The sequence below is a fragment of the Terrapene carolina genome, unplaced genomic scaffold, assembly GCF_002925995.2.
Source record: "Terrapene carolina triunguis isolate 2854851 unplaced genomic scaffold, T_m_triunguis-2.0 Scaffold85, whole genome shotgun sequence".
In the NCBI taxonomy this organism is placed as follows: domain Eukaryota; kingdom Metazoa; phylum Chordata; order Testudines; family Emydidae; genus Terrapene; species Terrapene triunguis.
The window spans coordinates 17224768-17250505 of NW_020664436.1; the positions used below are offsets into that span (position 1 = coordinate 17224768).

Sequence of the window (25738 nt, forward strand, 5' to 3'; positions counted from 1 at the left end):
CAATTCATTTCACAAAAGCAGCAAGGTAAAAATATTTAAGGATTCTGTTTCATTTGACATCTACAGAACCCTCTTCTCAAATCAAAGTTCATGTTATGATAACTAATGTGCTAGGAAAAGAATACTGAAGTGCTATAAGATTGTAAGTGAAACACAAACCTTGAGAAGTAAAACTTAGAGATCTCAGATTCTTTCTGCCACACATGATTTATCTTAATTGGGGGACTGTGTGTGTGTGAGCTAAACTGCCTTCTTAATGAAACTGTTGGCTTATCTTGAGCTATTATTTATGTATCATGTTTTAAATTTGGAATTATGTTTTTAAGAAATAGATTCTGACAAACAAAATTGTTTTTATAGTAAGTTAAACTAAGATGAATGTGGAAATATCACTGACAGTTGGAGCCCTTTTGATAGACACTTTCTGTTGAAAACATGTTAATAAATATGAAATAGAATCCCCTCCCCAATATAATAATACAGTAGACCCTCAGAGTTACGAACACATGGGGAATGGAGGTTGTTCATACCTGAAATGTTGGTTACTCTGAACAAAACATTATGGTTGTTCTTTCAAAAGTTTACAACTGCACATTGACTTAATATAGCTTTAAAACTTTACTATGCAGAAGAAAAAGGCTTTCCCTTTTTTTTTAGTAATTTACATTTAGCACAGTACTGTAGTGTTTTTGCTTTTTTGTTGTTGTTGTTTTCTTTGTTTCTGTTGCTGCCGGATTATGTACTTCTGGTTCCAAAGAAGGTGTGTTTGAATGGTCAGTTCGTAACTCTCGTGTTCGTAACTCTGAGGTTATACTGTAATGTCACCTAGCTCATATATAGCGCTTCTCATCAGTAGATCTCAAAGCACTTCACAAGAAACTATACAACAGTTTAACAAAGTGTAGATACTATACAGTGATCCACTAATAAAGACTTTACCATCTAACTGCAAAACTGGTTAATAATCCTAAAAAAACTATACAGGGCTTTTTTCATTTAAAAAAATCAGTAAAGATGTATTTAGTAACTATGTGGGTTTAAGAAAGCTTTAATTCCTCAGTAAACAGGAATTGAGCCCTCAGGACTGTGGTTTTTGAAATTAGGGTGTGTTTAGATCTGGAGACTGCCCAAACTTCATTCACATCTAGAAGGGAAAGCAGCATGCCAAACATATGCAATCAGGAAAAATTACATTCTGAAGAAAGATTGTAAAACAAATGCTCCCATATGTTTCACAGAGATCAAATAGAATGGCTGAGGACTAGCACAGCGATATTTAACTATCTAGCAAAAAAAAAAAAAATCTTCAGAACTGAGAATTAATTTAGTGTGTGCAAAGTAAGGGAAGGAGGCACGTAAGTTAACTACTCTTTTTTTAAAAAAAACATCAAGAAGATACAGAGTGTAGCTAAGAAATAGAGAAATTCAAACTCTCAACTAGTCTAGTACCACCAGACGCCTAAAATTACTGTTTGTATTACAATGCTACCTACTGTCCCCAGCAGAGGTCAGCCCCCCATTTTACTAGGTGCTGTACAAAAGTACTGTATAGTAAGGGACAGTCCAGGTGCCAAAAAGCTTACAATCTAAATAGACAAAACAGAAAAAAGATGGGAAGCATAGAGAAGTGAAGTGGCTTGCCCCAGGTCACACAACAGGTCACTGGTGGGGCCCAGATTTAAATCCAGGTTTCTTGGGTCTCAGTCTAAAGCCCGTACACTAGACCACACTGCCTCAAAAAATACCTATTCCCTTCCCCATTTCCAACATTAGCTAGTATACACCTGAGATATCTTAATACACATCTTATTTCTCAACTTGAGCAATGTACTGCAGTCACTCTCAAATATCCAGTTGTGCTTGAAATAAATATATAACATTCCCCCAGTGGCTGCACTGTTCCCTAGGTATTCCCTGTATCAGGTATAGAAAATATCAAAGGCATACTGCCATAATTTTATTCTGTTATGTAAGCCAATTCAAAAGATTAAGGGTAACCAATATAGTGTTTCGCAGATGAGCTTTAAGGGACTGGTATGAGTCCCTTGTTAGCAGGGCTGACCTTTAGTCAGATGGAGAAATCCTTAGGTTTCAGTAAAAATGTTTCTAGCCCCTTTGTTTGTGAAGACAGACTTGAAAACATAACCTGATATAAAGCAGTGAAAGAGACACACATATAATCTTAATCTTACTTTATATAAAAGTAGTCAGTTAAATTTTGGGATGAATGCCAAAGACCCATCAATGGTACACAGTGGTGTGATCATGGTGGGTGGGAGTTCGTTTTGTTAGGAGTGGGAGCTCACTAGAAATAATAGCAGGCTCTGTTTCTTAAAATGTGTAGCCACCTGAGGCTGAACTGTCTGCTTCTTATTCAGACTGCTGCCACACCATGGTTTTATCCCCCAACCTCTCACCTTGCTGTCTCCCGTGTCTCCTCCTCTGCTCCCCAGCACCACTAAAAATCACACCCACCCATTTTTCAACCACTCCAGCAGTTCATGAGGATGAGGAGGGAAGGAGGCAGGCCAAGTGGCTGCTACATTGAGAGAGTGTCCACCTCTCTTCTACTGCCAGAGCCAGTAAGCAGGTGAGAACCTGGAACTCCCTAGTCCAGCAACAGAGAGGACCCAGTAGGACAACTACAGCTAGAGACTGTAGGACATCCACCTTTCCCATGACCAGCCACTCAAAGCCAGAAGCTACAGGACAATTTGCCTGTCATCATCATGCGTAAGGAACAGTTACCTGGTAGAGAAGCTAACAAGAACCACCTCAATGAGGTGCTGGGGAGTTGGAAGCATGGAAAGTTGAATGGAGAATAACTAGATGGAATAAGTAGATGGAGAATAAGTTGATGGAAGAATAATTAGATTAAGAAGGAGGGAAAGATCATGGAAATGATGCATTTTTTGTGGGTGAGAGGGAAAGAAGAATACTAGAATGATGGATTTTGCTGGAGGGAATAATATTTGGCATAGAAAAAACATCCTATATATGACTGAATGAACGCGAACATTGAAGGGTACACACTTTGTTAAAATTTTGGCAGCATATAATTGATGTTTTTTCTCTGAAATGACAGGGTACTGGATATTTATCTATTATCATTTCACCCTCTAAGAGAAAGAACATTTTTGAAAGGCAGAAAACTGAAATAACCAAAATTATTTCATGGGATGACAAAACAACATCACCCTCCTTCATTCTGACTCTGTGAAAACCCCTGCATGCTGTCTCTGTGAGAAAAGCCAGGTGTGACAGAGCAGAGATGAGACTGAGCTACGAAAAAACAGGTGTCTTCAGCACCATTCTCCCTGCAAACCTACAGTGTTGGCAGAGACCCTGTTTTTGTTTTGCCTTCCTCTGCAGCATGGGGCACTTGCCAATTTGAATTAGAGTAAATGGTGGATTCTCTGTAGCTTGAAATCTTTATATCAAGAGTTGAGGACTGCTGTAATTCAGCCAGAGTTTATGGGCCTATTGCAGCAGTGGATGGATGAGATTCTATAGCCTGCAATGTACAGGAGGTCAAACTAGATGATCATGATGGTTCCTTCTGGCCTCAAAGTCTATGAGGGTTTCTCTGCATTACTAGATTCTGCCCTTTATTTTGTTTGGTTCCTGCTCTGTAAGGATGGAGCAAGAAGGCAGTCTGTGTTGGGCTAGGGCAGAGACAGAAAGGATGACGACGACGGGAAGGATGGTCCAGTGTTACGGCACTAGCCTAGGACATGGGCGACCTGGGCTCAATTTCTATTCTGCCACAGTCTTCTTATGTGACCTTGGGCAAGTCTCTCTGTGTCTCAGTTGCCCTCTATAATAGTATCTCCCTATCTCACAGGTTTGTTGTGTGGATTAAAGATTGTAAGGTGCTCAGATACTATGGTAACGGGGTCCACATAAATACCTAAGATAGAACATATCTTTGGCAATATAGCTCCTGTGACAATCATGCTATCATTGGGGAATGGAAGGGGTAAGAACCAGTGCTTACACCTCTAGGGTTGGCAGTTCATTACCCTGGCACCTCTAGGCTTGCCACATCAGTTATGAAAGTAAAAACATTGCTTAAGCCCTGGCACCTAATTGCTTGAACCCCAGCACCTCTTTCATTACAAATTAAGCACTGGCAAAAAGAGTAGCAAAACAGAAAAAGGCCTCTGTAGATGCCCACATATCTCCATACCTTCCTCAAGGGGAGTCAGATCTCTTGTCCACTCTGTATGGAAACCCCATCCATACTTAATCAGAGAGTCATAGAACTGGAAAGGACCTTGAGAGGTCATCCAGTCCAGTCCCCTGCACTTGCGGCAGAACTTATTATCTATACCATTCCTGACAGGTGTTTGTCTACCCTGCTCTTAAAAACTTAATGTAACTTCATCCCGCCAGATAGATGATTTCAGGGAAACACCACAAGCTGAAACAATTTCCTGACCCTCCCCACAGGTTCTTCATAAATGGGCATGGTCCAGCCCACTTATGCTTAAAAGACAAAGGACTACAAGTTTTAAAAATGATTTCAAAAATCATAAGTTAAGGGAAAAACAAAGTAACTGCATATATTGGCCAGGAATACCAAGAATATTTCCCCTATTTAATGATTTATGCCTTCAGACCTCCAGGATCTATTGAGGGTAACCAGAAGGCCTGTTTGCGCTCTCTCTGGGAATTTGGAGGCCTTGCTCTGGTAATACGGATGTTAGCATCTTCTAGGGATGAGTGGCCCTCCATCTCTCTTTGCAGCAGTGGAAGTCAGAAATGCTCTGCTGGATTCTACTGTTTCTGTCTTTGCAGACAGAATAATGCTGGGACCAGGATGCTTTAGAGTATACCCTGGTTTATTCTTAAATCTCTGATCTTGCATAGTTTTCATACAATCTCTCAAATTATTTAGTATCTCATGGTTATGGATCTCAGTATACTATACTAAGTTTTACAGCTCTCCATGATCCTTTCCTTTAAAGTAACTAAACAATACTTCCTGTGAAAGTGAAAAACCATGAAATATAGTATTCAAAAAAGTTTTAGGTGTAGAACAGGAATAAATATTTATTAAAAACAGTTTTATGTTTATTCCTGTCAAATATAGTATCAAGTTTATTAAAAGGCAGAAATTATATATTTGAATATAAATGAAATCCTTAACTTGAAAAATAAATGCACATTACAAAATGGATTGACATTTAAAAAAGGGCAACTGTTTATCCTAATTTTCATTTAGATTTGACAAAATAAAACTTTCCTTAAGAGAGGATACATTTGTGCAGCTTAGTAATGAGTTGTTCCTGTTGCAAACCAAAACTACCTTCACATGAAACTACAGTATGCTATGTATCTATGCCTCCTCCAATTACTCACATTCTCATAGAGGGCTTGAAGGGTCTCTAGGTCAACCACAGAGTTGTCCAAGTTCACAACAGCTGTGAAAAAAAGACAAACGTGAAAAAGAATTAGTTGTCAAGATGATAATCCAGCAGTGAAAGACACATTGAACACAATACCCAGCAATAGCTTTTATGACCCCACTGGTCATACAGCTTAAGGGTTTTAACTTTATTAATGCCTTGAATAGTGCCGTTTCTAAGACCATGGCCTAGGAACCTGGTAGAGCCAGGTGACAAGTGTTAAAGAATCCACCCCCTCCCCCAACACACACACACACGATCCCATGAGTATGGCCAAAGCCAAAGATCAGAGATAAGCTTCACATCAGACTTTCATGGTCTGACTGAAAGCATTATAGAAATTTGTAAATCTGTCCCCCCCCACTCCACACACACACACACACACACACACACACACACACACACACAGCTCATTCCTGTCACTGGTTGGTTTCAGACTTAAATTGGTTAATCCACAAATCAGCCAGTTAACTTCAAGACACCTGACAAGGGTCAAATCTTCTATACACTAAGCCGACAGGTTTAGTACAGATACAAAATATGCCTTTCCTGTTCCCAACCAATGCTGGTGCCACATACATACTGTACCTTTTCAATGTCAAAAATCTGACTTAACTGCACACAGAGAGCAATTTCAGATCCACCTGACCTTTGAAAAAAAATATGATAAACAGGGGCATTGATTTGCTGTGATCACTGGAAAAACTATGAAGTGGAAGTAAAGGTACTAGGCATATTTCATATTTATGCTGGTCAGCGAAGAATCATTCCAAATTAATATGAATATAAAATTATTAATATACAATTATTTAAAACCCAGTAAACTGCATTTTTTATTTTTACAAGCTTACAATCCATGTCATTGGAAAGCAAAGTAAATTTTGTTTCACACACACACACACACACACACACACACACACACACACTATTCTGAATATTATGCATCAGGGATTCTTGTAATAATAAATACTTTTACTACAATATTTTATCTTTTGCCACTTTGCCCTTTATTTGACTGGTTTTTTTGTATGTGATTTTTTCCCCTTGTATACATATCTGTCTGCTAGCCAGAATAACCCTGGGACAAAACTACTCTAGAGATCAGGCTGGTGATCAGTGATGGAATCCCAGTATCTGATTGCTTGATCCTCTATAAATCAGTGTCCTTGACTGTCACTAAGTGATTCTGTGTATACACCTCAAGATTACAGACAATATAATTCAAACTCATTTGTTTCTCATTGCTCTAAAGCATTCAGTGATACCACTTAGTGTCTGGGACTCTTCACATTTTCCCCTTACAGGTCTGGAACTTAATTTTAGTTACAGTATAATAAAAGAATATATAAATAAAGAAAGATTGATCTTGATTAAACCGAGCAGGGTCCAGTGCATATGTATGGACAGAGTTTTAGCAGATGAAAAGAATGGGAACTTATTTGGAAATGTGCTAACTTTCCAAATAAAAAAAAATATCTTTTCTCTTTTTCCGTATCAAATATAATATTTTCTACATACATGTTTCCTTGCCCCTCCTACTCTACCTGCCAAGTACCCACCATCTAAAATGTTTTAGAAGCCCAAATTTAATGCAAAATGTAGTACTATAGAGGGTAGTGAAAGATGTGAAAATATATTAAGAATTTTACACAAAATAATGGTAAAATTGAGCTGAATGCCAATATTTTCCCTTTTCATTTAAGAACTTTTTAAAATGTCAAATACATTAAAGAGCTAATTTAAACTAGCAAAACAAGGAAATACATATTTAACAGCTGAAACTTAAATACACCTGTAAATCAGCTGATGACAGGGTGGCAAACATTCCTTGGGGATACTTGTTCTTGTTTAACACTCCACATTGTGATATTTATTCACAGAATTAAAAATGTAAGTGACAAAGTGTTACAACAGGCACTCTAACGCAACATTTCAGCAAGGTATTTAAGCACATACATGTCTTTAAGCATATAAATAATCCTATTGGCGTCAATAGGACTGTTAACATGTTGAAAGATGTGCATGTGCTGAAGTATCTTGGTGAATCAAGGATTAAAAATCAATAAAAAGAAAAAAAATGTGTTCAGATTCTGCAGTGTAGAGATTTCTACACATTGTTTGAGCTTGTACACCAGTGGGGTTTTTATATATATACACACACACACACACACACACACACAACCCAAACCAAGGTGTATTATAGACCTACATTTAACTGCGTATCTGATTTTTGCTTTTACAAGTTAGTGTATTTATATTGTACGCAAACACCACAACCTTTAGTCATTCACTTTGACTCAATGGTTATCTTCCACTACCCCCGCCCCCGCCTCAGAGACTGTCTGCTTCTGAACTAAGAAATATGGCACAAGTTCCTGTTCTGACTTCTTCCACAATGTTAAGATCACCCATGGATTACTTAGAGAGCAATAGAACACTTTTGTTTGAATGCTTGCCTGAGATAAGAGAATGCCTGGCAAACACAATGGTGCCAGGTCTGTGTACTTTCAACAAAACAGGTATGCAGAAGAGCGTGCATATTTCAGGGAGCCGCTTAAAACAAATCAGTCTCAGAGGACTACAGACAAGGATTTAAAGAACTTAGCTCCTAGCGCGTGAGTGAGATATATATATTTGAGTTCATAAATAGAGAATAGTATTGTTGAGGGGACATGAGGTGTTTTTAATGATCCTCTTACATTATTCAATTTATAATCTTATTTCCTGAAAAAAACATATTTTTATGTTGAAAAAATCCTAGTGGGATTTTATAGAGTGATCAGTATATATGTGCATGTAGGTACTGTATATTTAGTTTTGTCATTTTCTTTGACATATATATCTCACTCCAAAGAAAATGACAAAACTAAATATACAGTACCTACATGCACATATATACTGATCACTCTATAAAATCCCACTAGGATTTTTTCAACATAAAAATATGTTTTTTTCAGGAAATAAGATTATAAATTGAATAATGTAAGAGGATCATTAAAAACACCTCATGTCCCCTCAACAATACTATTCTCTATTTATGAACTCAGATAATCATATAAACAAGAACTACTGTAGTTGAGCATCTAGCTCCATTACCCAACATTACCTGCTTTGAGCAGGCGGTTGGTCTAGATGACCTCCTGAGGTCTCTTCCAACCCTAATATTCTATGATTCTAACATCTAGAATTGCAAGATAAAGCACCCCCAAATCCCATATATGATGGTCAACTCAGTAGTGAAAACACAGACAAACACCAACTCCTCCTGGGTGGCTGGGGAGGGCCTGACTGAGATGAACTACAGTTCTAGTGTGTCGGGCTTTGGGCATCCCTCACAGGGATGCTATAGTCCATGGACACTATGGTGCTCAGTTCCACAATGATATCTGACTGTCCCAGCAAACAAATCTTGGGTTGGGGTCAGGGGAAAATCAAATCATGCAGAGTATTTTTAATAAGTCGTTACAATCACAAAAGAAACACCCCTCCCCCTAAAAATCATCTCCTGTCTTGACTATTTCAAAATCCGCTTCACTATCCTCCGTGAAACCGATTCCATGACTCTTCTATCCATTCAACGCACAGCAGTCAATGACATCTCCCCGATGCATCACTCTGATGTAACCACGCACCCTGCCCTTTTCATCCAATGGTTATTTGTTTTCCATCAAAATAAAGTTTCTAGTCCCATCTATGTACCTAAGGTACTTACATGGCAACAATTGCCATAGTATCTGAGCACCTCACAATCTTTAATGTATGTATCCTCAACATTCCTGTGAGATAGAAAAGTAATATTTTACACATGAGGATCTGAGGCAGAAAGAGGCTAAGTGACTTGCCCAAGGTCACACATTAAGTCTGTGGCATAGCCAGAACTCAACCCATGTTTTCCAAGTCCTAGGCTAATCCCCAAACTATAGAATCATCCTTCCTCTTTCCTATTCTCAACCTCAAGGTCCTACACAACTCTGTCTCTCTCTGCTTATACAATCTGGTCTCTTTTTCTTACCCATCTCCACTACTCTGCCAATGTTGCCAGCTTTGAATGCTAACTTCTCTGATTCTACAAAGGTCTCAGTGTCTCTTTCCATACTGCCCTTTATGCATGGCTCATACTCCCTAAATGAATCTGTAAGCCTTCTTGTTCATGTTCTCAAGACCCATTGTCACCATGAGATCTATATGAATCAATTATTAATGACAGCTAGGTTGAGAAGCAGTTGGGGATATATGACATTATTGAAAATTTTTTACATGATTCAGAGCCACCAAGCATGCACACAGATACACTGCAAAACTGTATGATCTTACTATCCTCCCACCCTTCAGTCCCTCTTATTATTTGTCACAATCCAATTAAAAACCTCCATGTAACAAAGTGTAAGATCTTTGGGGCAGGGACCATGACTTTCTGAATGTTTGCACAGTCTGTATTATAATGGAAGGGGTTCTATTTATGCATTACATGAGAGTAATAGTAAAATAAATAATGCAAATGAATACATTAATTGAAAACATCAAGCAAGCCAACTGTGTACCATTTTCAAAGCAAGGACTACAAAGTGTGTGAACAAACAGCCGGACAAAGACTTGCTGCAACAATTAACACTGCTTATTTTGTGAAGCTGGATCTAAAGTCACCAGCAACTAACTTGCATAATTTGTCAGCGAAAGAGATTTTTGAAAAACTGGTCAAAACTTGGATTTTGCACGAAATTCTAACATTGTGAAGTTCTCTTTCATCCCAAATCATAACAGACAATTGAAAGTTTTAAAGTTCCTGCAATATGAAATATCAATATGATCTTATAAAAATGCTTTGTTTCAATAAAGTCAAAGCACTTCATTTAGACTTTATCATTGACTTTTATAGACGATTACATTTGCTAATATTTGGCACACCATTTCCTCTCCCTACAATAGTTATTCCAATGGCAATACTGAGTTGGCTGTCAAAAAATAATCTACTCAAAGAATAATAAAAGTATATGGCAAGGCAATCTTAAATAGCAAAAAATAAATAAAACAGCCCAGTGCATTGTTAGATATACTTTAACATCTATACCTAGCTTATTGCAAAAAACTGAAGCAGTGGAATGTTTACAAACCAAAGAGGAAAAAAAACCCCACAAAACAGCAACAGGGTACGATGATCGATATACCAAAGACCTCCCAGAGTTACAAGTAAGAGAGAAGTAAAACTGTTTCCTCAGCAGAGATGGGAAATAGGAACTCTGAATAGAAGTCCTCAGTTAATGGATGTCTTTAGAAAAAACTGCAAGGATATCCACACACTGCAAACTCAAGAATCTAAGCATGGATAGAGACAAATCAAGAGCCAAGCAAATCCAAAAGGAAGGTCAAACAGAATGCAGCAGCCCCCTTTGCTGCTATTAAAAAAAAGAAAGAAAGAAAGAAAGCTATGACTTGATGCAACATCAAGCCACTGGCAAGATAAACCCAAGAGCTGAACTAAACTAACATGGAAATAGTAGCCCTTAGGGTAAATTATTGCATTGGTCACTCCCTGAAGAATAAGTAGTTTTGAAAACTATGTTGCTTGTTGCTGTGTTTCACAGCATGGGCTGTCAAGTGTCACACATTGGCCTATTGCATATGATTTGCAACTTTTAGGAACTCTGAGTGCTAAATAAACAGGGGAAGAAAAGAGTTCACAGCACAGGTACATGTACTTGTGCTACTTGCAGAACAATGACGATTGATAACAGCTAAGCAGATGAGGAGTTACACCATGCAGAGTTAAAATACATAAAAACATTCTCATATTACTACCCATGTGTTTGTTTTTTGCACACACCTGATACTTACGGTCATTAAACAAAACTGTAAGCCATTTGGGGAAAGGGCTTTCTTTTTACTACATGAATTTGTAATGTGGATTGGATTTCTGATACAAATAATACACAGAGGTGAGAATAATCCTCACTTAGAATTGTATGCATATCACTTTATTGTTGCAGTGATTCATTTGGATCTTATTCTCAATAAGAAACAAGAACGGTGCATAAAATCCCCAACTTGAATGTGGTAGGAAATTAGGTGATATTCGTTTTTGTTTTTAAAACACTCAAAATTCAAAAAAAATTGCTTTAGAAACATCCAACCAATCACATGTATCTGGGAAGTCACTAACCATGGAAAATTTCAAACAAAAAAATATTAATTTGAGAAATGTGAGCAACTGAAAAAGGGACTTTATGATGAAAGGGCATTTCATCCTTAGTTTTTACTATTCATTCTTCTATAGTGTGGATTGGTTAAGATTGTTACAGCCTTTGACCTTAGCTTTTCATTTCCCGGGTTTGGGTTCTAATCTGAAACCCTAGAATTGTATTAATATGGGGGTTTTATTGTGATATAAAAGAAAGGTATTGCTAAAAACCAGCTCTGCTACAGACATCTCAAGTAAATATGGTTATGCAAGTTTAAGGACAGCAGTTACTGATTAAGTCAGTCTAACTCCATACACCTATACCATGTGTTTATAAAATGTGTGTAAGTTCAATTCTTTGAGAACAAATACATTTTGTTTGACTCAGTATGTCGCCTTCTTGTCTAGGCAAGAAAAAAAAAAGGAGACTAACGCTGTAATCCTTTCAGAATAAAATGTTTAAATACAAACATGATTGCCATTGTAGACTGTTTAATCAAGAGAGATTGTATTTCAGTTCTGTTTTTGAAAGGTTTGCTGATTTGACCATACAGAGCACTTCATTGCTTATCTTAATTGTTTAGATAAGATTTCTTTGAGTTTGGCAGGTGACAGAATCTTGGGTGTGGGATATAGGAGGGTAAAAAAATATTGGCATGTTACCAGATTATACTTATTTAAAATTAGTATGTGTGGCTAAGCCAATAGTCTCAATGAACCTGCTGGAGGCTGGTCTTTGGGGATAGAATTTGAAGCAGAACACTGATTGGTAGGAGGCAGGATTTTGAATAAACTAAGAAAGGATTATTATCCTTCCCAACCTCCCCCTACCCTTGAAATGGTATCTAAATCTTAGCACAGAGAGAGCACAAGTAACCCTCTCTAGTTTCTGCATGTCTGAAAGAGGGACAGATTTAGTTAGGGATTTTTAGGTGAAATTTTTATGCATACATAAGATTATTTTTATAAGCAGGTTTTCATGGCTCTCTGTGCTTCCCGAAGAGTGGGACCAGAGGTGACTAACAGACCTGCCTTTTCTGGTGGAAAGATGAAAAACAGTCTCAATTACATTTTTAAAAACTCCACTGAAATAGGTTTTTAATACCTTGTGACAAATGCAAACTACAAGATGGTCTAGCCTGGTACAAGCATTCATTTTGGATGACCTGTATAAATTCCTCATGGCATTGTTATTCATTAGTAATGTGCCAATAAATCTTTGTTACCATACCATGAATATGTTCTTTAGATAAACTGTATACGTAAGCATGCTATAGAGAGAGATACAGAACAATTCAACTGCATAAGTGACTCAAGCTGAGGAGAATCTATGCATTGGGATTCTGCACCTCATGCACACCATCTCTCAGACTGTGTAAGGAATAGCACTGGGTATGGGCCTGAGCATCCTCACACCACACTTATCCACTTGGCCAAAATCCACTCTGGCTTCTACTCACCCTTTCTCATCAGCCCGTTCAGTAACAGTCACAATCCTGTTGTGTGCCTAGTCCAGTATCCAGGCTATAATAATGCCCGGAACCAAATGGCTCAGTGGAAAGTGTAGGAATAACCTGCCAATATGGGAGATATTTTTCCTAACTGCCACCAGTCAGTGATTCTCTGCCCTGAAGCAGGAGAGAGTTTACAACCCTCCCCAAATGTAGGTTTTGGTTTGCTGTGGGGTCTGCTTCTCTCATTACTATTTACATTTCAGTTCTGTCTCAGTGATATATCATGGCAGAAAGTTATACAGGCTAATTATTCATCTTCATAATATGTATTACCTTTTCTATTTTTAAAATGTTGCCTTTTCTTTGCATTGAATTTCACATTATTATTTGTATTACAGTAGTGCCTAGCATACCCAAAAAAGATCAGGTCCTCACTTTGACAAATACTTTACAATATGCATAGAGGAGACAACCTGTGACCCAAAGAGCTTACAAGACAAGAAAAACAATGAGTAGGAGATGAAAGAGACAGAGAAAATGCAGTAACTTGCCCAAGGTCACAGCAGATCAGTGACAGAGCCAGAAACAGAACCCAGGTCTCCAGAGTCTCCAGAAATCCCATTTTCCTATCCACTAAATCCCTCTGGCTTTGGTTCTCATAGTCAAACTTTGTCAAGTTTGATTGACAAAGATAACTGTGTTGACAATATGCTCAGACTTCTAAAGACTTAGTACCAAGCAACATTCTAATAAAAATAGCACTATAAAAGTCAATGTAGCACATATTAAATGAATTAAAACTAGCTGATAGATCTCAAAATTCAATGGTTAATGGAGAATCATCAAATGGGAGTATTTCTAGGTGGTCACTGCATCCTGAAAAGCAGAGACTCTGAAAAGGACTTAGGAGCCATGGCGGATAGTCAGGTTAACATGTGCTCTTAGGCCAAGGTGCTGGCAAAGGGAGATAGGGTGACCAGATGTCCCGATTTTATAGGGACAGTCCCGATTTTTGGGTCTTTTTCTTATATAGTCTCCTATTACCCCCACCCCGTCCCGATTTTTCACATTTGCTGTCTGGTCACCCTAAAGGGAGCTAGCACAATCTTTGAACGGATGGATAAAACAAGGGCCTACAGAGTAGCAGTAGGCAGGTGGCTCCCTCTGTATATGATGTTAGTAACACCATTACTGGAATAAAGTTGTAAAATTGGAAAGAGTTCAGAAAACGATAATAATAATTTGAGGTATGAAAAACCTGCCTTACCACGAGAGACTTAAGATGCTCAATCTATTTCACTTACCCAAGAGAAGGATAAGAGATGACTTAATCACAGTCTGTGAGTACCTAGAGGAATTCAATTTAGGAAAGGCATAACAAGCGCTCATGGCTTTAAGTTGGAGCTAATCATATTCAAACTGGAAGTAAATACACAAGCTTTAAACAGAGAGGGTGATCAACCAAAGGAACAACTTACCAAGAGATGTGATGGATTCTTCATCACCTAAAGTCTTTGTATGACATCCTAGCTCCATTGAAGTCAATCGCAAAACTCCCTGTGAACTGTAAATCAAGATCACATATCTTTCTACAATATATGTTCTAGTTCAACCAGCAACTGAGAGCCTGATGGAGGGAATACTAGGTGAAATTATATGGCCTGTGTTATCCAGTAGGACAGGCTGGATTACTATGATGGCCTCTTCCGGCCTTAAAAATATATGAATTTATCAATATTGAATTTCATCTGCCTATTCGGCTACCTTTTTTATTCCACTTTGAAGATCCTCACAGTCTCCCCTAATTTTGACTGATCTAAAACATTTTGCTTTATCCTCAAATTTTGCCACCTTTTTGCCCGTCTCTTCCAGTTCATTAATAAATATATGCAACACCACCAATCTGGAAGCCAATGTAAATAATTACACAAGTGCTTAGAAGTACTTTTACAAAACTGCAGGTCCAGCTGCAAATCTTGCTGATCAAGAACACAAAAGGCATCTGGAAAAGTTTTCCTTGAAGAAACAAATTAAATAATAAGAAATTAAGTAAAGTCCCACCCCCCAACACCACCAAAAGGTATCTTACTAAACATAAACCTTCATTCTTTCAACTCCCAACAAAAAACTTGGCACAGCAGGGAAAAAGTTAAGATGTAGCCTTGTATTTTACATGCCTGTGTAAAATCCCCCGACTTTATCATATTTCAACACATGAGCCTTTTCACCCAGTATTTTGAAGTTACTGCTTCTGGCAACCACCGATGCTAGCAAAGTGATATAGTGATCATGTGATATTTGGTCCATGTTCTAAGTGTGGTAAGATTATGGAAATACCAAAAATTTTGTCATATAAATGACAGAAGATTTGGCATTACTAATTCAAATTGCTGTGCTGTGGGACATACAGGGTTTTATGATTTAATCCCCACTCCTTCACATGCTAAGAAATGTGTTTCCACAAAGATGGCATTGTTGATTCAAGGTTCAAGTAGATAAGGGCTTTGACTGCAACAAAACTGGTAACCTAGTATTGAAAACAGAATAGGATATTTCATCTAGATTTTTTTAATGTGGTTCAGAATGTGTATATATTTCAATATCTTAACTGGATTCTGACCTAAGAACTTCAAGGGTAGGATTTTCAAAAGCACTCAACTTTAATGGAAGTTTACCATTGACTTAAAAGAAAGCCAAGAAAGGTAGGCCAATGGTGGCTGTTTCTGAAATGCCATTTTTCGTGCAAATATTTCAATCTTAAAAAGATATGAACTTGTCTTTACCTATCTAAACATTACACGAAATATAAAACACCTAGATGATACCAATAATTTTAATAGTAGAACAAACAGATGCATAGGCATAGAAAGTTCAATATTTTAACACTTAAAATTCACAGTGACGATTAGAAATTCAGTGTGGAATAATCAAGTCCCAAGAGCAATAAGAAAAAAAGAAATTTGTGGCTACCAGCTAAAAGGTGACCCCTTCAAGGAATTGTTTCTGTCCACCTGGTGCTGCAAGGGGCAGAGAAACAAAAAGGCACTTCCAACCTCATTACCGCTTTAGATATGGACTGCCAGATACTCTCACTATCATTTCCCCAGTGCAATGATGGTGTTCCAAAAGGAGTGGTATCTAGCCCAACACTTCGGCCTACACTCTTCAGCAGGGAGCAGCATAGTCCACTAGTGCCATCTGCTGGAACTATAAAACTTGAATGAGCAGTCAAAGCATACAGGAGTTTTCAATCTGATGATTTAGTAACACTTTGCCCTAGCCATCGTTGAGGTGATGATGTAGTACACTGTGTATCCTTGAGGTGCAGCATGACTAGGTCAAAACAACTGAAAAATTAAGTGACATAGTTGATGGAAACATTTCGTAAATGCTTCTTCCAGACTCCCAAAGGATGTCTTGGAAATGTATGCTGCTGGTATCACCCAATTAGTGCAGGAAGAATCCCTAGGTTATGGTAAAGATGCTATTAACACAGAATGATTCCGATCATTGTTGTTGGGTCCAACCCAGCCTTTCAAGCTAAATGTCAGGAGCATGATGGCACCATGATAAGGAAGCTTTAACTACAGCCAGCTAATGGAAAAGAGTACACCACACACAGTGATGGTTGTTCCATACTTTATAGCCCCCCAAACTGACATTATTGCAGCACCATCTTTAGCTTTTGGAAATGTACAGTTGGAGTCTTCAGTCCTATGTCTCCTCTTGTAATCAACACAACCAGGTCTGTTTGATCATCTGCCTAAAACCAGGCTGAGCTAGCAGAGTGCTGATCAGCCTGATTTCCCCACTTTATCTGGTTGTGAGAGTGGCACACAGAGCATGGGAGTCACTTTATGTAAGACTCTGGCTCATGAGAACTCCAGAGCCATTTCCGTGATTCTCTGTGCAGAACAACATAATTCTAAGACATTGTAACCAAAATAACTGTATGTTTCCCTCTCTCATTTTAAAAACCTCTATAACAAAAAAAAAAAAAAAAAAAAAAGTCTTCTTGAAAAAGGAACCCTTTCCTTATGTTGTATTCTTCTGAACATCCAGTTGTACTGGTCTCTGAAATAACAAGTGGTTGAAGTACAGCTGCTCACCGGAGACTAAACTTTCCTTCTGTTTGTCAGCCATTTTTAAATGCTGAATTAAGGTCTCGTTTAAACGAATATTTTATATACCTACCTTAGATACTTACATGGCACACATCATCACAGTCTTTGAGCTCCTCACAGTCTTTCACTGTATTTATGCTGTCAGCCCAAATTGAGATAGTGAAGTGCTATTATCTCTATTTGATAGATCAGAGTTGAGGCACAGAGAGAAAAATGGTCTTGCCAGGGGCCCCACAGGAAGTCTTTGGAGAGAAGGGAAGTGAACCTGGGTCTCCCACAGGTCCTGGTTAGCACTCTAACCACCACACAATCCGTCTCCTTATTCAACAACCAACCACTTTGTATGTCCTGAGAAAAAATACCAGCCAGCAATTTTTGACAGTACACATTGTTGTCATGTTTTTATAAACCCTTCAAAAATACATACACTTGTATTTATCCTGGGTGGGGTGGGATAGAGAGAGTCTGCTTCAGTGCACTGATAGCACAATCCCCAGCTAAAATGGTTGTATTCAGCTGCTCCTTTTTTTAGCAAATATCTCTAAATGGGAGAGGTACAGTGGCCTATTAGTATATTGTGAGAACACACACATATGCTCTGTTGTGGCAAACACCTTAATTCCCTCAACTCTGTCCACTTTACAGAAAAGGGAAGATTTAATGACACTGGCAGATCTTATTTGAGGAAATATTTATTAGCTCTTCTTCACTTTTGTGACTGTATTGACTGCCCAAGTCTGATTCAATAATGCTTTGGTACATGTGTGGACATTGGGAAAAGTTCCTCGTGGGGAAACAGGAGACATTTCTTAACTACAGCATGTTACCAGTGCTATTAGCAAATATTTTTTTCTGTTATACTTTTACTTCCTGACCAGTAATCTTGTAATGACTGTGAAGTGCACAAATCAGACCATAGTGCTAGTTTATTAATTCCCATTTGGGAGATTAGAACCTTCCTCCACTTTTCTCTTTGGAAATTCCATGTTACTGAACTTAAAAGAAAGACCACAGCCTTTCAGCTGAAACAATGAAGAAACAAGTTCGCCTGAAGTCACAATTCTTAGAAAACTTCCCTATAAAATTAGACGCTCTGATGTGTCCTTAAAAAATCCCTAACGCACCCAAAACATACAATGTGGCAGCGATTAGTCTGTGTGCTGATTGCAGCGTTATGAGAAAATTATATAATTTTCCTCATTGTTTAAAAATATAATTTATTGCAAATTCATTACAAACATATGAAATGATTTTGAGTGGTTTAATATTAAAAGTTTTTTAGGCTTTGTAAAAAATTAAGTGTAAATTCCAAAATAGGAAAGACATCGAGACTGGCATGTCCTAAGATGGGGTCTGGCAACTAATGGAAAAACTTATATGAAGTATCCAAGTAGTGTACCCCATGTGGTCCCAATAAAATGGTTAAGGGAAAATTGCTGCTCCAGCACAATTTCCCCTTTCCTCAACTTCAAGGGAGCCATAGTAGCACTCTGGGCTGGAGGAACCCAGGCTCAGGGAAGAACTAGGGATGTTAAATAGGCCAGACCCATTCTCTCATCAACTTAGACAATGTCCCTGAGATAGGCTTTTATGTCCTTTATGTCCTTCATCCAAGGCTCAAAAATCCTTGCCCAGTTCATTACAAGCTTCTAACAGTCAATTACAACTCCATGCTTGACCTTGGTGTCAGCATTATTGCTAGTACAAGTGGTCAGTCAGGGATTCTAGAACTGCTTTAAATTTACCATACACCTTAAAAACAAAAACACTAATTGTATAAATGTATTAGGAATTTTGATATCGTATTACAGATACATACGGGCAATTTTAGCACATTACTTTCCCTTCTAATGTGGTTTGTCTTTAGTGCTCACCTTCTGGAAAACAACTATCATATATTCTATTACTATCATCAATTATAATTTCACAGCACCCAAAAGTACTAAGAAGTTCTTTGAACAAATATAAGAAGACAGGGTCCCTGCCCTTATGAGTTTGCAATCTACCAACAGGTATGATGCAAGAAAGAGGGTTGCAGATGAGTTGGGAGGGACTGAGGAAAAAAGACAAGGGTTACAGTAATAAAACTATGTGTTTACTCAGCAAAAGCTAGAGCACAGCAGGGTGAAGCTATTAAAGGATCTGATTCAATAAGTGAGCTTGCTCAAGAAGGGCATAGCATTTGGTATGGGGAAAAAAGATTTGAAATGTTTCAGAATCAATTCTCGGCGACAACTTGGAATCAATATTAAGATAAATCAAGCCTTGTGATTAAACATGAGTTAATAAAAAACTAAATTTTCCAGAAGTTAATTTTTTCTGGAAGAAAAGACCATTCATTCAATGCTTCACTGCAGTTTCAGTAATAATCCTGTTTTAACAAACTTTTTAAAAAACATTAATGTGGACTAAGCAACAAAGAGTCCCGTCACCCACGAAAGCTTATGCTCCAATACATCTGTTAGTCTTTAAGGTACCTCAGGACTCTCTGTTGCTTTTTACAGATCCAGACTAACATGGCTACCCCTCTGATACTTGACATTAATGTGGACTGTTTCTCTCCATGTACCTTGTATTTGGAGATAGGCATGATAGATTTAATTATAGCAGTCTTATCATCCATGATTTCAGTTCATGAACAGAGAATACTTGAACCTTCTGCAACAATACTTTTTGAATAGTGTTTTATTCTTTATTTTACACATCTATCATGTTTATACACTATCAAACTGGTGTATGGCATTTACAAAAGTAACTATATGGAACACAGTGAAACACTCTGCTATTATTAAGGAATACAGAAATTGTCACACTACTTCAGAACAATGGTTCACCTAGTGACTAGCAGTGGTCAGTACTAGATTAATAGCTTTTAAGGACAGAAGGGACCTTTATAAACAACTTGTCTGACCTCCTGTAAATCACAGACTAAAGTAATTTACACAATAATTTCTGCATCCAACCCATAACTTGTCTGAGTTATAATATACCTTTTATAAAGATATCCATCCTTGATTTAAAGACTTCAAATTATATAGAATCTTCCACATCCTTAAGTAGGTTGTTCCAACTCTTAATTACCCTAATGTACTTATTTCTTCACTGCAGTGGATGTGAGGGAGATTCCCACACCTGAAACATTCTTTTTAGGTGACAAATGTGAGGATCTGTCCCAGAACAAGGTGTCAATAGAGGAGATTTTGGAACTAATTGATAAATTAAACAGTAATATGTCACCAGGACCAGATGCTATTCACCCAAGAGTTCTGAAGGAACTCAAATATGAAATTGTAGAACTAAGTATGGCATGTAATTATCACTTAAATCAGCTTCTGTACCAGATGACTGAAGGATAATTAATGTGACATGAATTTTTTTAAAAGGCTCCAGAGGCAATACTGTCAATTACAAGCTGGTAAGTCTAACTTCAGTAACAGGCAAATTGGTTGAAACTACAGAAAAAGAACAGAATTATCCAACACATATATGAACATGATTTGTTGGGGGGAAAGAGTCAACATGGCTTTTGTAAAGGCAAATCATGCCACACTAATCTATTGGAATTCTTTGAGGGGTCAACAAATATGTGGAAAAGGAAGATCCAGTGGATACAGTGTGCTTCGACTTTCAGAAAACCTTCAACAAGGTCCCTCACCAAAGGCTCTTAAACAAAGTAAGCTGTCATAGGATAAGAGGGAAGGTTCTCTCATGGATTGTTAGCTGGTTAAAAGATAAGAAACAAAGGGTAGGAATAAATGGTCAGTTTTCAGAATGGAGAAAGGTAAATAGTAGCGACCCACAGGATCTATTCTGGGAACAGTGCTGCTGAACATATTCATAAATGATCTGGACACAGGGGTAAAACAGTGAGGTGGAAAAGTTTTCAGACTATACAAAATTACTCAAGATAGTTAAGTCTAAAGCAGACTGAACAGTTAAAGGGATCTCACAAAACTTAGCAACTAGGCATCCTGTAGGGATGTGCTGGCCGCCACTTCCCGCAGCTCCCATTGGTCGGGAACGATGGCCCGTGGCCACTGGGAGCTGCGGGGGGCCGTGACTGCAGAGAGTCAATGTAAACAAAAGGTCTCACAGCCCACCAGCAGATTACACTGATGGGCCACATGACAAAGGTTGCCGACTCCTGTGATAGGGGTCTATAAAATCATGTATAACTTTAGTGGCCTCGGGGCCAAGATGGAGTCTGCTCTGCAGGCAGCTCTGACCAAGAGAAGGCGCGTGCAGGAACGCAGCAAGGAAACTCCCTTGCACCCCAGGGGCACCTGTTCCAAACCCCCCCAGAGGGAACAAACACACTGGAAAAGTACAATGAATATAGGAAAGGGAAATGTTTATTTACAGAGGGATGAAAAGGGAAAAACAACAGGGGGAAATATACGGGGAGCAGTAAAACAGGGTTGCATTCAACTCAAGGTCCCACAGGCCTAGTGGTACCACAGTATGAAAGGGCAGACACCGAGTAATGTGTCTGCACACAGAGTTCAGGAGTCCTGGGCAACGGTCCACTCCAGTGATGAGTCTTGGGTGCTCCTGGTTGTCTTCGGCGCCAGTAATTCTCCCAACAACCCCTCCCTCCCCTCATGCCCTTTTCTGCCACTCTGAAAAGCCACACAGAGCGACAACCTCCCCACTTAACTAGCTGACAGCCTCCCTCCTTATTCCCAATGCAAAATCACGAGCCCCAGTACTCACAGCTCTGGGCTGCACTAATACTGGGTCCAGCTCCGGTCTGTCTTCCTCGGGTGATTCCTCCCTGGCACAGTGCTCCTTCTGGCTTCTGTCCTGGGGTGTCCCTGACTGGCCGCTCTGTCCCTCCTAGGCTTCAGGCAGGTTCCTGACTGCTTCACTCTGTGAGGGCCTGCTTGCTGCAGCCCTTCTGTCTGGAGCTCCAGACACACACCCCTGTTGCTCTCTTCCCTTCTCTCTGCTCCCCCTACCACCAATAGCACAATCAGCACTCCCCCTGCCCCTCAGGAAAAATATTTAAAGGGGCCATGCTCTCTCGAAACCCCAAAGTGGTTACACATGAATGGTATGTAGGACGTGAACAAGGAAGTGTTATTAGCCCCTTTACATAATACAAGAACCAGGGGTCACCAAACAAAATTAATAGGCAGCAGGTTTAAAACTAACATAAGGAAGAGCTTCTTCACACAACTCACAGTCAACCTGTGGAACTAATTGCCAGGGGATGTTGTGAAGGCCAAAATTATAATGAGGTTAGAAAAATAATTAGATAGATTCATGGAGGATAGGTCTATCAGTGGCTATTAGCCAAGATGGTCAGGGATGCAATCCCATGCTCTGGGTGTCCCTAGCCTCTGACTGCCAGAAGCTGGGAGTCGATAACAGGATCACTCAATGATTGCATTTTCTGTTCATTCCCTCTAAAGCAGATAGGGTGACCAGTCAGCAAACGTGAAAAATCAGGATGGGGTGGGAGGTAATAGGAGCCTATATAAGAAAAAGACCCAAAAATTGGGACTGTCCCTATAAAATCGGGACATCTGGTCACCCTACTGTCAGAAGACAGGCTACACTGGTCTAGACAGACCACTGGTCTGACCCAGTAATATGGCTGTTCTTATGTTCTAGATTGAATTTGTCTAGCTTAAGCTTCCAACCACTGACTCTTGTGCTTTTTTCTGCTAGATTAAAAAGCCATCCAACATCAAAAATATCTCTTTCCCATATCTGTACTTTCAGACTGTGATCAAGTCACCTGTTAACCTTCTTTTGGATAAACTAAACACATTGAGCCAGTTAAGTCTCTCACTATAAGGAATAATAGCCATAGGAGAATTTATTTTCCAGCCCATGTCAGCAAGTGTTGAGTAAGAAGTTATTTATTATGTTTTCCCCTAGTCAATTTGCATTGCAAACAATTACATTTAAATTAACAGTCTTTTTTTTAAATTGTCACTTTTTTAATTAAAGTAGTTCACTTCCTGCACAACATCTACCTTTCAAATTCACAGGGCAAAAAGTTTTCTGTTGTGCACAAATACAAAGCCAGAGTTAGACAACTTAAGAAACCAAGTTATTGCAAATATGATGCTTAGTAAAATAATCTGAACTGTCCAGGAAACAGGATTGGGTTTTTATTGAGGCTGGATGAGCTAGTGGCTCTTTCTGTCTCCCCATAACCAGTTTTCTTCTTGTTGATGTCAATATTGCAACCTCCTTACTTCTAGCAGATATCCACTAGACCCCCCCTCTGATCATTGATCACACCAGAGAACAAGCAGAACTTGCATGTGCAAGTTATAAGAGTAGCAGAGACAAGGCAGGACCTGTGAGGAATGCATCTAATCAGAGAGAGGCTGCAGGGAAGCAGCCAATACAGGACCAGCATGCCCATATAAAAGGAGCTGCAGTAATTGAGCAGAGTCAGTTGCTACTGGGAGTCAGAGGAGTGAGGATGTTGTTCCTAGCTGGCTGAAGGAACTGTAATGCCTTGGACAGAGCAGTTGCTGGCAGGTACTGGGAGAGGAAGAGGGAGCTCCTGGCTGGTTGCTCGGACCTGGCTGGTTGCTCGTAGCTGTTTTTTTTTTCCCCTGACACTAAACTGGGAGGAGTGGTAGATATGCTGGAGGGTAGGGATAGGATACAGAGGGACCTAGACAAATTAGAGGATTGGGCCAAAAAAAATCTGATGAGGTTCAACAAGGACAAGTGCAGAGTCCTGCACTTAGGATGGAAGAATCCCATGCACTGCTACAGACTAGAGACCGAATGTCTAGGCAGCAGTTCTGCAGAAAAGGACCTAAGTGTTACAGTGGACAAGAAGCTGGATATGAGTCAACAGTGTGCCCTTGTTGGCAAGAAGGCTAACGGCATTTTGGGCTGTATAAGTAGGTGCATTGCCAGCAGATCGAGGGAAGTGATCATTCCCCTCTATTCGACATTTGGTGAGGCCTCATCTGGAATACTGTGTCCAGTTTTGGGCCCCACACTACAAGAAGGATGTGGAAAAATTGGAAACAGTCCAGCGGAGGGAAACAAAAAATGATTAGGGGGCTGGAGCACGTGACTTATGAGGAGAGGCTGAGGGAACTGGGATTATTTAGTCTGCAGAAGAGAAGAATGAGGGGGGATTTGATAGCTGCTTTCAACTACCTGAAAGGAGGTTCCAAAGAGGATGGATCTAGACTGTTCTCAGTGGTACCAGATGACAGAACAAGGAGTAATGGTCTCAAGTTGCAGTGGGGGAGGTTTAGGTTGGATATTAGGAAAAAAAACTTTTTCACTAGGAGGGTGGTGAAGCACTGGAATGGGTTACCTGGGGAGGTGGTGGAATCTCCTTCCCTAGAGGTTTTTAAGGTCAGGCTTGACAAATCCCTGGCTGGGATGATTTAGTTGGGGATTGGTCCTAATTTGAGCAGGGGGTTGGACAAGATGACCTCCTGAGATCCCTTCCAACCCTGATATTCTATGATTCTATGATTACTGGGCCAGAGTGGTTCCAAGAATAAAGAACAGGATGGGAAGCAGAGCTTTTAAAGTAGCAGGACCAGAGTGGAAGTGAAGGAGTCAGGACATGAATGGAGCTTTGGAGAGGCAGACCTTTCAGAGGGAAGTAAAGCACGGAATAGTGAAAAATAATCAGCAAAAGTTGTGCAAGTACATATTTTGCACTCTTGCTGCTTTATCTTTTGAATATAATGTTTTGTTCAAATAGTTTAAATAACACCACAGTATAGATTAAATCTCTGTTCAACAACAAATTTGTATTGCTATGCTAAAAGTTTTCATTGTCAGGGAGGAAAGGGGTATTAGCTGTCAAATATAGCTAAGGAGCTTCTCTTCATGAGGGGCTGCGGCGTCTCACAATAGAAAAAAATACTCATGGTGGGTAGGGAGGAGCGGGATAGATGTGTCTAAGCAGAAGACATTAAGACACCTAAAGGATGGTGTCCAGACAGAGTTTGAGGATCTTCACAGCAATTCTCTAATATAATATTGCTTACAGCTAGATATGCAGTTAGAAAATACACGAGCCCTGAACCTGTCACAACAAGAGGAATGGTGGAAACAAGTACAGGAAACTACTGAAATGGAAAAGACGACATACAAGTAAAATGGACAAACACAGAGCCTTTTATAATATTTTTTCCAGACTGCTATTCTCAACGTTTACAAGAAACACACTTAAATAAACTCAACAGGTTTAGTCAACAGAGATTCATTTCCACATTAGAAAGAAACACGTTGTACATTTCTGACTTGGAAGAAACTGTAATATTCATTAATATGAAATATGATATTCATTGTCAAATTTTGTTATTCTAACTACAGGCTTCCCCAACCCAGGTGTTGGTTTTGTTTGGCAGGAGAAGGGGCAACATGTGGCTTGGGTAGGGTTTTTTGTTTTTTTTTTTTTTTTTTTGGAGGGGGGGGTTATACACCCCAGTCCTGTTATTTTTATGATTACTGTATTTGTGAATATCAATTAATACAAGCTTAAAAACCAAGAGGAAACATAAATTGCTCCTTACAAAGAAAGAAACAGCTTCCATCCTTGTCTTGCCTCCACATTTTCTATAACAAGAT

At 39.1% G+C, this 25738-nt stretch overlaps 1 protein-coding gene across 1 annotated transcript in view; it reads right to left on the bottom strand.

Moving 5' to 3' along the window:
- FMN2 (formin 2) overlaps positions 1–25738 on the bottom strand; it is a 219322-nt gene that overhangs the window by 91205 nt on the left and 102379 nt on the right. Inside the window, exon 9 of the mRNA XM_026649606.1 lies at positions 5365–5426. Within this exon, the coding sequence (XP_026505391.1) occupies positions 5365–5426 (62 nt within the window). The remainder of the gene's footprint in view (positions 1–5364; positions 5427–25738) is intronic.